General features: G+C 36.9%; 1 protein-coding gene and 1 long non-coding RNA gene across 2 annotated transcripts; both read left to right on the top strand.

Annotated features, from left to right (window-relative positions):
• Window positions 1–3,204: 3,204 nt before the first annotated feature.
• On the top strand, window positions 3,205–11,539 carry bdh1 (3-hydroxybutyrate dehydrogenase, type 1). Its single transcript, XM_056269619.1, has 5 exons — window positions 3,205–3,429; window positions 4,315–4,425; window positions 5,106–5,241; window positions 9,808–9,960; window positions 10,962–11,539. Exons 1-5 carry the CDS (start codon window positions 3,217–3,219, stop codon window positions 11,426–11,428), a joined length of 1,080 nt encoding a protein of 359 aa, XP_056125594.1. The 5' UTR covers window positions 3,205–3,216; the 3' UTR covers window positions 11,429–11,539.
• Window positions 11,540–12,356: 817 nt separating this feature from the next.
• On the top strand, window positions 12,357–13,128 carry LOC130103374 (uncharacterized). The gene is made up of 2 exons (XR_008809342.1): window positions 12,357–12,881; window positions 12,930–13,128. It is a non-coding gene; the product is annotated as an uncharacterized LOC130103374 (long non-coding RNA).
• Window positions 13,129–17,243: the final 4,115 nt, after the last annotated feature.

The raw sequence follows: 17,243 nt of genomic DNA, 5'->3' as shown, positions 1-17,243 counted from the left end.
ACAAGCATTTATTGCCTGAACTTTACCTTTTGAACCTCATGCAAAATGTGAATTCTAATATACTTCGCAATTCTTCTGATCTATAAAGGGAGTTTTGGGCCTCTGAAGTGTCGGCTTTCTCTTTCACTAGCTCAAAGTTTCAATATTTTAATGGTGTACTCGCCAGTGTTGCCAAAAGTTTAATGAAAAGTAGTTTAAATGTCACTGGATGTAATGTGCCAACTGTCAGCACTTTACATGTTTTCTCTCCTAATACACTGCGTCCCAAATCAAATACTTCTCTACTATATAGTATGTGAAAAAGAATAAGCCAACAGAGTACTATAGGCTATGCCTGAATGCAAAGCATTTGGAAAAACAGTATGTACTTTATGATAAAAGTAAAGTTCCCAGATGTCCTACTTCCAGCGGGATTTGGAAATGTGCATTCGCTGGACACCGCTGTGTCCTAAATCTCAGGCTACTCTCTTGAGTAGGTACTTATTTTGAATAATTACTTCACAACCTCTAAAGAAGTGTGTTCTATATAGTATGGATGTGTGTAGTATAAATGTAATCTGGACGTACTACATTAGCCATGTTGTTATTATGTGACCTTCCAGCATCAGTTGCATCGCTTCACTGTCATTCATAAATCCTCTCCCGTGGCCTCATGGGATTTTAAAGTGTTCATGGTATGCACATTGTATGGAAGAAGTAGGTCATCTGGGTACTTTTTGCCTTCTCTTTTATGAGGCTACTGTGAATTCAGACATACTGTGAATTCAGACATAGGCCTACTTCTCTTGTCACACTCTGGTTTTCACCTATAATATGGGAAGTATGCTATTTATGACTCTGGTAGGTCACGTGACCGTAGCACAACATGGCAGATGTACCCTACGGCTACGTCCGAATTTCATTCTATAGCACATACTTTTTTATATTTCGCGAAGTAAGTCAAGATTCAAATCCTACTCAGTATATTTGGACGCTGCAATACTGTATCATTCTCGTTCCACTGTCCGAAAAAATGACTGACTAGGCCTACATGTTAACCAGCGGTCCAAAAAATCGCTAAATTGGTCTAGTCGCTTGAAAAAGTCGCTAATCTAAGGCCTGTATAGAGGCCGGGCACGAGTACCGGCCTACTTATATTAATTATTGGCCTATAATTATATTTTAAAGAAGATTAAAATAAAAATTATACCTAATGTTTAGTCTGCATTAGCCTATAATGTTTCACTTTTTAAAGGCTTTTGAGTGTTTTTTCTTTCCTCACTCTATATTCTCATGTTGGATGGTGAATTTCTGTTTACATCTGTTGTTATAATTGTGCAATCAATTGCCACTTGTTTTTCCTCATCTTCTTTTTATAACATTGTCTATATTTTTTATTTTATTTCTTTTTTTGTATCCGTTTCCTTTTATTCAGTGTTACAGGGACTTTATCCCCGGCCATAAAATAAAGCTTTTGAAATGATCGTGTGTGTTTGATAACCTGGCAAATTTACTGTAATACATAGGCAACATATAATAACATATTTGGCTTCAAAGCTAGGCAACATCTTCTACCAGAACCAGGTTTGTGATTGAAGACTTGGTCTTAACAGATAAATATGAGTGTGAATTGAAAGTGTTTAAAAAACGACAATCCAACAGAGAGATAAAAAAAAAATGAAATGATTCATTCTTAAATTATATTACAGCGACACCCTGTGGTTCATGGTGAAACTATTTGCACGCATTATTTTAGTGTTTGTTTTTATATTATCGTCGTCTTTATAAATCCTCATCATGTTCTTGTTATAAACTGTTGGATAGGTTACACGGGCACAAATGGATTATTTTTAATAACAAAGAAACAGCAAACGTCACTCATAGTCATATCGAAGTATTGAGAACATTGCAGTTTACCTACTATAATAATATACAAGATTAAAGACTATACATACGTGATTTCACATTCATTCTCTTCTACTTTTTTATTATTACTTTGAATTAACAATGGAACATTTCAAATATGCTAACCAATGCTAATTGTTCACTTTTGGGTTACGGTAATATAATCATTATCATTAAATATGTTGCTAAAAATATATATATATATATATATAATATGCTCATCATACCTGCATTTATTTGACCAAAAATACAGAAAAACTAATATTGTGAAATATTATTACAATTTAAAATAATGATTTTCTATTTGAATAAACTTTAGATTAAATAAAGATTAGATAAATTAGATTTTTAATCTTTTTTTTTTTTCAGGATTAATTGATTAATAAGTTAAAAGAACAGCATTTATTCAAAATCGAAATATTATAAATCTTTACTATAACTTTTTATCAATTTTAATCTTTGCTGAATAAAAGTATTATTTCTTTAAAAAAAGAAAGAAAATTACTGACCCCACACTTTTGAACGGTAATGTATATTGTGACTAAATATGTTGTTCTTTTTTAACTTTTTATTCATCGAAAAATCCTGAGAAAAATGATCACAGGTTAAAAAAAATTATATTAAGCAGCACAACTGTTTCCAACATTGATATTAAATCAGCATTTTAGAAAGATTTCTGAATGATCATGTGACACTTGAAGACCGGAGTAATGATGCTGAAAATACAACTTTGCAGTTTGCAGCACAGAAATAAATTATATTTCAAGTGATAAACTTCATCACTCCTTTTCAAGCAGCGGTGAATTTTTAGTTGTTTGATCATCAGTTCTTTCGATTATTGTCTTATGTTGTACATATTGTACACTTTTTCATTGTATGCTTGAAATAAAAATAAATAACAAAAAGTTCAAATAGAAAACCATTATTTTAAATTGTAATAATATTTCACAATACTGTTTTTTTTTCTGTATTTTCGATCAAATAAATGCAGGCTTGATGAGCTTAAGAGACTTAATTCTTTCAAAAACATAAAAAAATATTTATATATTGTTTCCAAACTTTTGACCGGTAGGCTACTGCTTGCCTGTTGTCAGTTGTTTTGTATTAATTTGTTTGTTGACAGAAATTTGGTAGCCGAATAATAAAACGGAATGTTATCATAATGTATGCTTATGCCGCCGCCCCTTAACCGTATTCGCTCTATTTTTGAACAGGTAAAGATACTGTAATTTGAGTATATTTGCATAATTCATAAACTGTGCGTCCACGGCCCCGCCTCCGCCGCCAGAGCTGTGAGCAGTGAGTTGTACGAGCTGAGCAGTGCTGGTCAAGATGGCGACTCTGCGGATGCTGAGAGTCTCGCTGCTCGTCTTCTTCTCGGTGTTCCTCACGCTCGTCCTCGGCTTCGGCCTGCCGTCAGTGCTTAACCTGTGCGCGCGGGCCTGCGGGTTCCCGGAGACCAGCGTCACCGAGTGCATAGTGCTGGTGTACGCGCTGTTCGTGCTGTACGTGGCCGTGCCTCGACTCCCCCGCGGGACACTGACGGTACAGTACACTACACTACAGTACAGTACACTACAGTACAGTACACTACAGTACAGTACAGGCAAACTTACACTGGAATCAATGCTGCTGCTGTTATACATAGTGTGTTATATAGAGATTTAGGCAGTACATGTGTGGTATAAATGGTAGTATACATAAACATAAAATAATATTGATAATTATGTATCTTTGCTTGTTATTTATTTATTTTATTTTATGTAGCTATAAATTCATCAGCTATAAAAATTGGTCTCGCAATATATATATATATATATATATATATATATATATATAAATGCGTAATTTTTATATTTTTAGTATTTTTTATTTATTTCAGCCTTGAAAGTGTGAATGAATGATTGTAAAAATGCATGCAGTGTGTGTGTGTGTGTGTGTGTGTAATTAGTAATTTTAGGGACAGTTTAAAAATGTAATGTAAAAATTATGAATAAATTATGTAATTATAAATGTTATATTATATCATCATGTTATATTATGTTATGTTGTTTTGTTATATTGTATAACATCATTATTATATAAAAAGTAATGTTTTTTGTTTGTTTTAGTTATTATTAATTATTTTATTGAAATTAATTTTAGCTAATATAAAATACATTTATATTCTAATTTATGGTAACACAATAATTTGAGTTGATTTATCTTTTAAACTAAAGCTGGTTATTTTATCAATGACGACTGATTTCAGATCAGCTGATCACAGTTAGAAAACATCTGATTTAGGAAGAAGTTGTAGGATTTTCCGCTCAGACGAGGTGTTGGTTTCGCTCTCGCTAGGGCAGTCGATTGTTGGCACACTCAGTTGCAGTTGCACAGTAATGCTGTGGCCTTATGAAATATTTATATTGTGTAATATTTCCTTTTTAGGTTGAAGGGAAAGCCGTGCTGGTTACTGGCTGTGACTCTGGGTTTGGACTCGCCTTGGCTAAGCACTTCCACAAGCTCGGCTTCACTGTGTTTGCAGGATGTTTGTTTAAGGTAATGGTTCAGCTATTCCTGCGATGTGTGTGTGTGATGCGCTTGAGCTTCTGTTGTGCATCAGTTGATAAATAATCAGATAATTACCATAGGCATAAAGTCACGTCCGCTTGAGATGATGAAATATATTTCGCAAGATTCTTGCAAATCATTCTTACACAGTGGCAACACGGTTGGTTCTGTGTGAAACCGTTTCATAATTATAGCAGTATGACCAACTTTTCATATCACGGTTATGTATATAGTATTATGATATTGTTATTTGTGGCTGGAAATTCAATCTAAATGTTTTATATATTACTAACTGACTAAAGTCCTCCTCTTATAATGAACAGCCTGTGTTTAATTCAATTCACATTTATTTGTATAGCGCTTTTCACAATACACATCATTTCAAAGCAGCTTTACAGAAAATGCTTGAGTCCACATTACAATTTAGAGTGATCTGTTATTAAAGGTAACTGTCTAAGTTATGTGTTTCAGAAATGTAGGCCTACATATAAAGTCACAGTTAGCGAAAAAGGTATTAATTTAAACTATGTAATGATTTAATGCAGAAACTATGAGCTAATTGAAGTAATGCATACTTGTTTGCAAACAAATGATTATGACGTGTGTGTGTGTGTGTGTGTGTGTGTGTGTGTGTGTGTGTGTGTGTGTGTGTGTGTGTGTGTAATAAGGATGGAGAAGGTGCGCAGGATCTGGAGCGAGTTCATTCGGAGAGGTTAAAGGTCGTTCAGCTGGACGTCTGCAGTGAGGAGCAAGTCTCTCGGGCGCTTCAGTTCGTCACTGATAACCTGGAAGACTCGGAGAAAGGTCAGGCTTGTTTGTGGATGATGAGTTCAAAGGTCATTTCAGAGAACCAGACAATACTGATGAAAAATAGCGACATATTTGTATTTTGATTTAGCTTTTAATTTATATATTTTATATTTATATTTTATTTATTTTTTTGTAATTTCTTTTTATTTTACTCTTCTTCTTTTTTTTTTTTGGTTAGTTGACAGTGTTATTTTAGTTTTCATTTTAGCTATATTATAAATTTTGAATAAGCTTTAAATTGAATATTTTTTAGTTTTCATGTTAATTTTAGTTACATTTTTCATACATTTTCTATGTGCTTTTGTCATTTTATTATTATTATTTTAAATATTGCTATTTATGCTTAGTTTGTTTTTATTTATTTCTATGTAATAATTTAAGTGCTTCAACACTTTTGGCCCTCTAGTGGTTAAAAAACAAAACTGCATGCATTTTGCAAAAGAACATTGCTTTGGTTGTGCTTCATCTCTGTGTGTATGAATATGATTATTCTACTGCTCATAAAACATGCACTACTAGGCATAAAACCAGTTTAGATGGAGAGGACCTCAAGCTGACTATCTGAAGGCGTTACTGCAGCTTTACCCATAGACACTTCCTTGAAAATAAATTCCAGTTACAACAATTGTTACAACAACCGCAATGAAATGACTCAGTAGACGATAGATAATGCTTTACAATGAACTCTGTTATAGAGCTACATATGGTAATTCATTTGTTCAATAAAATACCTTACTCACCTGTCGAGTAATAAAAACACCTTCATCTCTGCGTCACTTTTACAACATTCAAATCCCTCAGTTCTCGCCATCTCAGAAAGCAAGCTAATGTTGATTCTTGTTTTATCACGATCTCTGTGGCGTTCTCTTCTCTTCTCTTCTCTTCTCTTCTCTTCTCTTCTCTTCTCTTCTCTTCTCTTCTCTTCTCTGTACCTCTGTTCTGTTTTTTTTGTGGAGATTTATCTGCTCCATGTTTTTCAATATGTGAACACTTTTTTTTTTATCTGATTTTTTTATACAATTATATGCAGATTTATTTATTTCTATTAAAAATCAGGCCTGTCAGTATATTAAAATAATTGATTAGTTGATGCAATGGTTTCCAATTTCAGTCAGTCGAAATCAGAATTATTATTATGTTAAATACATGTAAATCATATCTAAACTTCTGCATCTCTATTTTGTAACTTTTTTTTAATAGTATACCGTCTAGTGGTTTGTTAGCACACACCAGGGGCGTAGCCAGTATTGGGCCAGGGCGGCACTGGCCCGCCCACATTACTCACTGGCCCGCCCAGGCAAGTTTGATAAAAATTCATTTTTAGTTTATTTTTATTATTCAAATGTATTTATGAAAATATATTAAGATATACCTGATTTATTGTTGACTGCTGTGTGCGTTTAATTTATTTTCCGAATAAAATTTAACTGGTGAAGCAAGTTGTAGAAAGCCTCCCTCCGGAACGTTATTGGTTGCTATGGTTGCTGGGGGTTCCGACAGGAAAACTCTCAGCGGCGTCGGCGCCACAATAATGGCTAAACAACTTTCTTTAATGTGCTATTTGAAAAAAGCAAGAGTTGAGGAAGAAGACACGCCACTGCCTTCATCTACCGAGTCCACCCAGGCCAGTTCTTCCGACTCATTACCCCAGGAGAAGGCTAGTCAGGTGCTGGCGCCGGCCGCTTCTTGCTCCCTCTCTCCCCGTCAGCCTGACGCGTGTTTATCCGCCGATCTAACTGTGATATTATTATTTTTGCTTACTTTATTTTCGGGTGAACTGTATTTGCACTGCTGAATAGCCTGAATAAAATAGACAGGTTATTGTCTATAGGCTACTGGTTTGTCCAGCCTTTATTGAGCTCTGTTGGTTGAACATGATGATTTGCCGAATATAAAGGTGTAACTGTTTTTTCAGTTTGTCTATTAATGTTCATTATTATTGAAGTCATTTTTTCTAGGAAAAACTATAGGCCCAGTCATATTTTCACTGGCCCACCCAAAATACAATTTCTGCCTACGCCACTGGCACACACACACACATTTTAAGGTTTTATGTAGACTTAGCATAGACATAGTGATTTTTATACTGTACAAACTGTATATTTTCTCCACTTAAGCCCTATTCGCACGGGATTAGTGTTATCTGGGGACCTCGTGTGATTTAGAAACCCCCCCCCCCCCCTCCCTGCCTCACATCTGAAGTCCGTGTGGCGCATTCGCACGGGATAAGCGAAGCCTGTGATTTTACTCGAATTTACTGACTTATCTCCCGGATATGATGTCAATAGGCTATTGTAATGTCTTGTCATCGTTATATGTCTAGCTGTATGATATATCATAAACAGAAGAATGTTCCTCACCGCATGCTGTTATACATTTTCAGCTTTCTCTTTCTGCAAATTGTGTACGTTAGTTGTATGATGTATGGCGATATGACCCAGCGCCCAAAATACTATCAAAACACTCCAACGCAGCGAAAGATGGATAAAAAAGTGCACCAGAAACATAAACCTTGAAAAAATTATTCACGACCGCGCCAAATCACAGAGATGCCGATCCGCACGGGACTAATTTTATCACAGGACCTCGGTGTTCAGTGAAATGTTGTAGATAATTTGCGGGGGAATTTTTACTTTACAGATTACAGACATGGCCGATTCACGCGGGATTAAGATCACAGATAACCTCCGCAATGATTACAAATGACTAGATGTCACCAGGTAATACTAGCTGTGCGAATAGGGCTTTAGACTAACCCTACCCCTAAACCTACGCATCACAGAAAACGTTCTGCATAAGAAAAAAAAGTGTGGTATGTAAGCCGGGGACACACTTAACTATTGTGAGGCTGATTGTCATTTGATACTTACGACTGAGTTAGAGACAGTCGGTGTTTCAAATCTGCTCCAGTCGATGAAACAGTCTGCAAGTGTGTTCAGTTCAGTCTTAGGACGTTTCAGCTAGTCGTTAGATGTGTCAACGGCTTAAGCCATTTGGTTTATGATGACACAGGAAGTATCCTCATAAACCATGTTTACGTTGTAATACCCATGTCATTATACACATTTATGTCCTCATAAACCGCATATACAGGAACACACAACTGCAGCCTTGATTCTTCAGTGATCAGTTTATAAGTGTCTTCAGTTTAAATATGATTTATTTCAACATATTCAAGTGTTTAAATCAAGGAGAAACACAAGGATCAGCTTCAGTTTTGAGTCTATCTTAGTGAATATTAATGTGCTTTGTAAACTAGTCAACTGGTTTATAGTGTTATGCCCTAATTTCAAGGTAATATATGTTGCTCGTTATTTTTTATGCGTGTCTGATTTTTAGCTCATTGATTTAGTCATATGGTTTATAGCACATGTGAAGAGTTATTACCAGCGTGCTGTAAACTATTAAAGCTCATTTGATTAGAGAGAATAATGACTCCGCCCCCTGCTGTCAATCACTGTGCCACACACACACACACACACACACACCATCTACGGCTGTGTAGAGAATCAAACGACAGATGGCAGTGCAGAGGAAATATGGAAATATCAGCTAAACCAGCAAGATCAGAAGTGAAGAAGATTGTCAAAATTTAATAAAAATCCTGTTTCTGAAACTAATTGGCCAAACAGGAAAACTTACCAGCCATGCTGATATATTAGTCTTTTATTATTTTTCTAATGTTAATAATTAAACACATCCCAGAATAAAACCTGCCGTCAGCCGATTTCTACTTGTAATGTTTTTAAGATGATCGACAATGAAAATATTTTTCATATTTACAAAAGTGAGTATATTTGTTATCATAAGCTATTAGATTTAACAATTTAATATGGCAGGCAAAAACATTTTTACACTGGTGATCAAAAGTTAAGGTTTTTCAATGTTTTCTTCTGCTCACCAAGGCTGCGTTTATATGATCAAACATACAGTAAAAAAAACAGTAATAGCGTGAAATATAATATAATTACATTTGAAAATAGCTTTTCTATTTTTCGACAGGATTCTTTGACGAATAGAAAGTTCAAAAGAACAGCATTTATTTGAAACCGAAATCTTTTGTAACATTATAAATGTATTTGTCACTTGAATCAATATAATGCATCATTGCGGAATAAAAATATTAATTTCAATTTAAAATAACCCCAAACTTTCAGATGGAAGTGTTTCATAGTTTCCAAAAAAATATATATATATGAAGCAGCTGTTTTCAACATTGATAATAATCATAAATGTTTCTTGAGCAGCAAATCATCATATTAGAGTGATTTCTGAAGGATCATGTGACACTGAAGACTGGAGTAATGATGCTGAAAATTCAAATTACAGTTTAAAATGCATTCATATAGAAAACAGTTATTAGTTTAAATAATAATATTTCACAATATTACTGTATTTTTAATCAAATTTTACCTCTGTGAGCAGAAGAGACTTTTGACTTCCAGTGTATGTATGTGTATTTTTCACAACTGTGTGAATGTGCTCAGGATGTCAGCTCATCTGAATTACACAAGCCTGAGCTTGAGTGTGTGTGTGTGTGTGTGTGTGTGTGTTGTGCAGGTCTGTGGGCTGTGGTCAACAATGCTGGCATCTCCACGTTCGGTGAGGTGGAGTTCACGAGCATGGACACGTACAGGCAGGTGTCAGAGGTCAACCTGTGGGGAACCATCAGAGTCACCAAAGCCTTCCTGCCTCTCATCCGCAGGGCCAAAGGTGCAGTTAACATATGCACGACTACGGGCGTTCGTTTTAATGAACTTCGGGTTACGGAGTATGTGTTATTTGGCTCAGATTAACTCAAGTTGCATAGGAATGTTAATGTTTTTGCTTCTGTTAATTTGTCCCTGAATTATAGGAATGTTTGGATCTGAATGGATCAATGATTAAAGCAAATGGACTTTGGAGTGTGTGTGTGTGTATGTGGCCTGACACACACTTTTGTGTTTTTTGCGATCCAACATTTTCAGTGAAATTTTATCATTTTTTAATTGTTGTAATGATGCTAAAAATTCAGCTTTAATCACAGGAATAAATTACATTTTAACTCTTTCTCCGCCAGCTAAAATAGGGATGTATACACATTTTTTATCATTTTCACAAAACTTTTATGGGCCCCAGAATATTTTGTTGTATGAATATCTGACCATGCAATATATCAAAAGATATATTTTAAAGCCTCTGCTCTAAAAAAAAAAACTGTTTTATTCTAGATTCATGCATTCTTTTTTTATCAAGACTTGAATGTGGGGAAGTTTCATTAAAAAAAAAAATCAACATTTTGAGCAAAAATCTGAGAAAATCATGTTTTTGTCAAATATTACGTCTGGATGGTGAATGATGATCGAAAGTCGATCGAGTGCATCAACACCCCTAAAGCTTCACAGTCCTGTAGCTCGTCCTGGGTCGACACAGTAACATCAGGGAGTTTTGTTTAATATCTTGTTTAATGTTAATGATCATGATATTTTACATATGCATCTGCTTACATATGAGATCGCTTTTTTTCTGCTTCTTCTTCGCCTGTGTTTTGATCAGGAGATTTTGTACTCTTTCGGAAGATGCGTAATAGCGCCCCCTACCGTATAACAGTGAAAACACAGAAAGACGGACATTTTCGTCAATGGCGAGGAAAGAGTTAACATATTTTAAAATAGAAAACAGTTATTTAAATTCCTCTGCACCGCTCCTCACTTTTTTTTGTCTTTTGGTCACAGGTCGTGTGGTGAACATCGCTAGCATGTACGGAAGAATGGGAAACGCTCTCCGATCTCCTTACTGTGTTTCCAAATACGGAGTTGAGGCTTTTTCTGACTGTCTCAGGTATGAAATGAAGGCTTGGGGCGTCAATGTTTCCGTCATTGAGCCCGGAAACTTTATCGTGGCCACGGGCATCCTAACACGTGACATAGTCACGACAACAGCAGAGAAGCTGTGGAAGGAGGCGCCCCCTGGTGTCCAGGAGGACTATGGGAAAGCTCACTTTGAGCAGTACATGGCTCTTATGCGCTCCTACTGCAACAGCGGCCAGCGAGAAGTCGAGCCGGTTTTAGACGACATCACGGATGCCATCATGTCCAAGCGGCCATACACACGGTACAACCCTATGGAGCCGCACTGGTGGATTCGCATGCAAATAATGACCCACTTTCCAGCGGCCATCTCAGACAGACTCTACTTCTGATGAGATGCTTTCTGCTGTCCAGTATATCGGCACAGGGATCATCAATGGATTGTTAACATATGCCATAATGACGCAGTCAAATCAGTATACAACTGTAATTAAAAAACAAAAGAATCACACAAATCTTAAAGTGCCCCTATTATGCTTTTTTAAAAAGATATTACCTTTCATGTAGTGTGTAATACAGCAGTTTTTGAATGTAAAAGGTCTCCAAAGTTTCAAAGATCAGAGTGCAGATACATGGAGTTATTGTCTTTCAAAAGAAAGAAGTGATTCTGGACTGCCTGAAACGAGTCGTTGGTAATTCCAGTATTACTTCCTACACTAACCTATGTTTGTAACAGATTTACATGATGCCAGCTATCGTTACTGTTACGTGTCACTTTGTATCAAGTACTGAGGAAGATCCTGAGCTGAAATTCGTTACTGGACATTTCTATCCAAGACATGCTGTAAGCAGTAGACCAATCACAACAGACTGGGCCATCTGACCAATCAGAGCAGAGTAGACCAATCACAACAGACTGGACCATCTGACCAATCAGAGCAGAGTAGACCAATCACAACAGACTGGGCCATCTGACCAATCAGAGCAGAGTAGACCAATCACAACAGACTGGGCCATCTGACCAATCAGAGCAGAGTAGACCAATCACAACAGACTGGGCCGTCTGACCAATCAGAGCAGAGTAGACCAATCACAACAGACTGGGCCATCTGACCAATCAGAGCAGAGTAGACCAATCACAACAGACTGGGCCATCTGACCAATCAGAGCAGAGTAGACCAATCACAACAGACTGGGCCATCTGACCAATCAGAGCAGAGTAGACCAATCACAACAGACTGGGCCATCTGACCAATCAGAGCAGAGTAGACCAATCACAACAGACTGGGCCATCTGACCAATCAGAGCAGAGTAGACCAATCAGAGCAGAGTAGGCTCTCGGAGAGGAGGTTTAGTGAGATTGAATTTATAATCGAACCGCTTCAGACACTGATAAAAGAGCTGATGCTGCGATGTATATTATAAGAAAATGAAAGTGTTTTTTGACCTTGGATGCATGTAAACCTGTTGTAGGAGACTCCAAATCAGGAACCTTAAAATAGCGCAATAGCGGCACTTTAAAGGAATATTCTGGGTAAAATACAACTAAAACTATCGTTCCTATTACAGGAAATACGGTCAACATCAGACGAATCAACATTATTTTGCCCCAAATATTCATTATTTAATGAAAACATTTAACAGTTTAAATGTATGCACTTTGATTCACTTTATCATATTTGAATAATTCACAAATTTGAACACTATACAGTGTTTTGATTTGGTCGTGTAGACATTTCTACCGAGCGATCACAGATAACCAGAGGCCTAGAGCCAGAAGCAGTGAAGCGTCCCGGTGGACTGGTGATGTGGCAGGAGTGTGTGTGTGTGTGTGTGTGTGTGTGTGTGTGTGTGTGTGTGTTTGTGTGTGTGTGTGTGTGAGGGCTGAGCCAGCGCTGCTTCCTCCGTCACTGCTGGAAGGACAAACACAAGAGGGTTACAGGTCCACACATATCCCCTTCCCTTCCAGTCTGGATCATGCGATTATGAGATATGAGATCACTCGCCATCCACATCTATGAATAAACTGTCGAATGTTGAAATGAATCATGTGTGCGTATGCACAATCCCAAATTGCATATGTATACATAAACTATATACACCGTGCTATTTTAAACACAGCCAGTCTTACTACACACCCTCGCCAGCAAAGGACATCATTTTATTGCATAGCAGAAATATTTATATATACACAAAAAGTTTGGAGTCAGTAAGATCTTATAATGTTTTTGAAAGAAGTCTCTTCTGCTCACCAAGGCTGCATTCGTTTGATCATAATTACAGTAACATCGTGAAATAGTATTACAATTGAAAATAACTGTTTTCTATGTGAATATATAGTAAACTGTAATTTATTCCTGTGATCAAAGCCATGATACTTTTTTTTCTGGATTATTTGAAATAGAAATCTTTTGCAACATTGTATGATCAATTTAATGTGTCATTGCTGGAAAATAGTATTAATTTATTTATGGGGTACTAAAAATACCACTTGACAACATAAAAGTGAAGACGCCACTGAATTATTGTGACAAGATCGATATGACTACAATGTAATATAATTCAGTTCAAATGTGAGTAATAAGGCCTACTGTTTTACTTACTCTCTGAAAATATACATCATATGCAATGCATACTGAACAGTATAAGACTGATCTCATGAAATGGCGTATGTATGACACGCCAATTCGTATTTCCATTTTTGGCGTGCTATCAACACGCATAATCGCTTTTCAGCGTGTTTATCAACGCCTTTGACTTAACGTTACATTACTGTATTATGTATTTATAAATATATGAGCTACCCCAACCCCGTCCCTAAACATACCCGTCACTGGGGTTAATACCATTTATGAGTCTTCTCCTACCATCCTAGGAAAAGAAATATCGCTCCACAGATGTAGATATAGATTTTGCTTCGTTTCGCTCGTACATTTAACGGCGTACACATACACGCGGAATCACTCGAACGTTTAACGGCGTAGACATACACGCAAAAGATTTCGGCGTGGACATACACGCGGATAGCTCAAAATGCGTATCGATAACACGCCACTTGACTTGAAAGTGGCGTGTATGTTTACGCAAAGTCATGATGTCATGTTGCTATTTTGAACATAGCCAGAATGCTAGAAACAACCACACCATAAAACTGTGCTTGTAAACATGGGTATCTGCCTTAATTTATTAATTCAATTGTATTATGACTTTAAGAGTGATGCTGTGGTGGATTCGGCCTGGGATTACTCACTTTTTTTAAATGATGAAATTAATGTGAGAATCATCACGAACCGTTACTCTTCCGTAGCGCAAACACCTAAAAAAATCCAACAGATACAGTATGGCAATTAAAAAAACACAATTTGAGATTCACGAATACTGATTTTACAAACTGTATGTATAGGGTGGGTAGCATGTGAACTAGTGTGATGTATGGCATGTTTGTAATGTCTCCTGTTGGCCACTGGAGGGCGCAGTTGAGCTGGCATCTTTATAGCCATCAGCCTCTTTCAGGAGGCGTGTTCCACACTAACAGTATCGTCAAATAGTGTAATGAGGAATGTCTTTGCTCGTTTAGACATTATGTTAGTGCCTAATAAGGAAAGACAGTGTTTGCATGGCTTTCTGGCTTGATTTCTTGCGAATGTCAAAACAAGACTATATGCGAGATTCAGTAGGCATACATTCCTTAAAGACTAGTTATGATACTTCCAGTTCCACTACATATATATATATATATATATATATATATATATATAAATGATGTATATATATATATAAATGATGTATATATTGCAATTGCAATCAAATGTAAGCTAATAATAGGCTACAGTATGGTCATCCGCATCTAACATTTTAGGGATTAGGGATTGCAAAATCATGGAGATTTTTGTATTTAGGGAACTATGCAGATGCTAGTCATTTAAGTCACACGGTGTCCCTACTGTTCTCTCTCTATAGATGACATGTTTCAGTATGAATTTTGTTTCTTGTCTTAATTGTCTCACGCACAGCATGAGTGAAAGTCATTATAATTCCCAGCAGGTCTTCATCAAATGCCATCAATGTAATTTCCATAGCAGTGGAAGACAAAATCATGCAGGTTAACATTTTCAAATGACATTTACTCAAAGCCTTTATATGTAGGCCTACTTTTTAACCATTTTAAATCTGTGACGCCACATTTTCTGCTCTGGATGACATAAAAGAGATGTCAATATTGATTTATGTTGTTTATTTCTTCCTTTGTACAGATCAATAAATTCCCATTACATTAGAGGAATGGTATCATCTTCATGGAGACAGTGAGCATATACAACTACATTTCATTTTCACAACACCTCCGGGTCCGTGTCAACGGTTAACTCTGAAGCCTCGTTCAGACTGTCAGTCCAAATCAGATTTGTGTGCATATCCGATTGGAATCCATATTTAGCAAGTGTGACCGGCACTTACGAATCAGTTTCGAGCTACATTCATATGTGGTTTGAAATCCTATTCAAATCGCATTTCTGGAAATCCGTTTCAAGCCCAGTTCACACTACACGCGACACCATTCATTTCAATGGTGAGCGGGCGACTTCCGGCGACACGCGCGACAGCGACCGTTGGCAACTAGATGGGGCGTGTCTGACGACGCGACAAAGTTGAGATCTGTTTAACTTTATGCAAATGCAGAGCGACTTTCGGGAGCGACAACCAATAGGAGTGAAGTCAGTGGAAAGCGTCACTCTTCAGTGATGAGTCTGACCGAGGCAAGTTGAACGAGAAGGTCGTTTTAGCAGTCGGAAACTGTCCTATTATTTATGATATATCTCCGTGTACAAACAGTACGTACTGACTCCATGCCTGAATGGTTTCGGGAACCCAGATAGACCGGTATTTGCCCGTTTTCTGCAGTTAAATAGCCGCGATGGCAAAGAGCACTCACGTCTCATTCATCTTTAATATTGTGCATTTTATGTACTGATTCCATTTATATTTAGACTTTTCCTTCCAAAATATTTGTTTGTAGCGGCAAGAAAACGTATTTGTTGTCTAACATAGAGTAACATCCGTGAATGTCACTCACAAACATTACTTGGCAACCAGTAGTGGGAACGCCCACTAGCGACCTCATCACCAGCGACTGGCGACTTGCAGCGACAAAGTCGCGTGTAGTGTGAACGGGGCTTTAGTCGGACTGCTCTGAACGGATTTCGCGTGGTTTATGCGACTTTCTCACGCCACGTAAAACGTAAACACGTCATACATTGTAATAGGAAACATGCTGAGTCGCTGTAGAAACAAAACTGTTGTTGCAAAGTGCCGGTCGAGAAAGAAGACGACGGAGACATGATTTTAAACCGGCAGAGACGACAGCACGGAATAAAGCCTGATACAGTTCTACACATTATCATGTTGAAAATAAGACAACATCTGTATAGCAAACCCCAATTTTTGGCGTACTAATGCAACGTCATTGCCATAAAAACCAAAGATAATCCGGAAAACCAAAGCGGGGAACAGTTGCGATACACAATGGACAGTCCATCGTTAAGATCAGATTCCAATCGGATACACAAATAATCAGATTCAGCCACTAAATCTATTATGCTCGAATTCGGTAGAGGATCCAGAGGATTGAATTCAGAATTCATTCTTTTGTAACTAAATTAAGTTGATAAGGGCATTGATTTCTCATTTATCCATTTTTCTTTTTTCTGAAAGCTTGAAAAAAAAAGGTTATTTTAGAGACTTTATCCCAAAATGTTTTGACGTAAATTGACCAAAACATTGTTCAAGACTGAAATGATATAGCATTGTAAAAAAAACAAAAAAAAAACACAAATAAAGTTTTCAGTCTTTACGGCTCTGTTCAAAATCAGTGAACCATGCGCCCAAAAGAAAGGACAATAAAGTTTTTTGGTCACAACCCAAAAAAAAAAAAAAACTTTCTGGTTGGGTCTACATGATTGATAACCACCGCTTTCAATTCTTAGCTACCTCATAAGCTGATCAGTATATCTAGCAGTTTAAAGCTGCCTTCATGTGCTATCAGAATTATCGTAAATATGAGTTTTCCAGTTAAAATATTGGACATGAACGACCTCTCAAGTCGTGTTTACCACTGGGAAACTCTGGGATGATTTTGATACTCAAGTTCCAGAGATGGGTGTCATAAACTTTAAACATGGTGGAGGGAAGAATGATTGTTGCTGTGATTGC

The sequence above is a fragment of the Rhinichthys klamathensis genome, unplaced genomic scaffold (genome assembly GCF_029890125.1).
Source record: "Rhinichthys klamathensis goyatoka isolate OS25496 unplaced genomic scaffold, OSU_Roscu_1.1 h1tg000285l_1, whole genome shotgun sequence".
NCBI lineage: Eukaryota > Metazoa > Chordata > Actinopteri > Cypriniformes > Leuciscidae > Rhinichthys > Rhinichthys klamathensis.
This window is presented reverse-complemented; position numbering and strand designations above follow the sequence as displayed.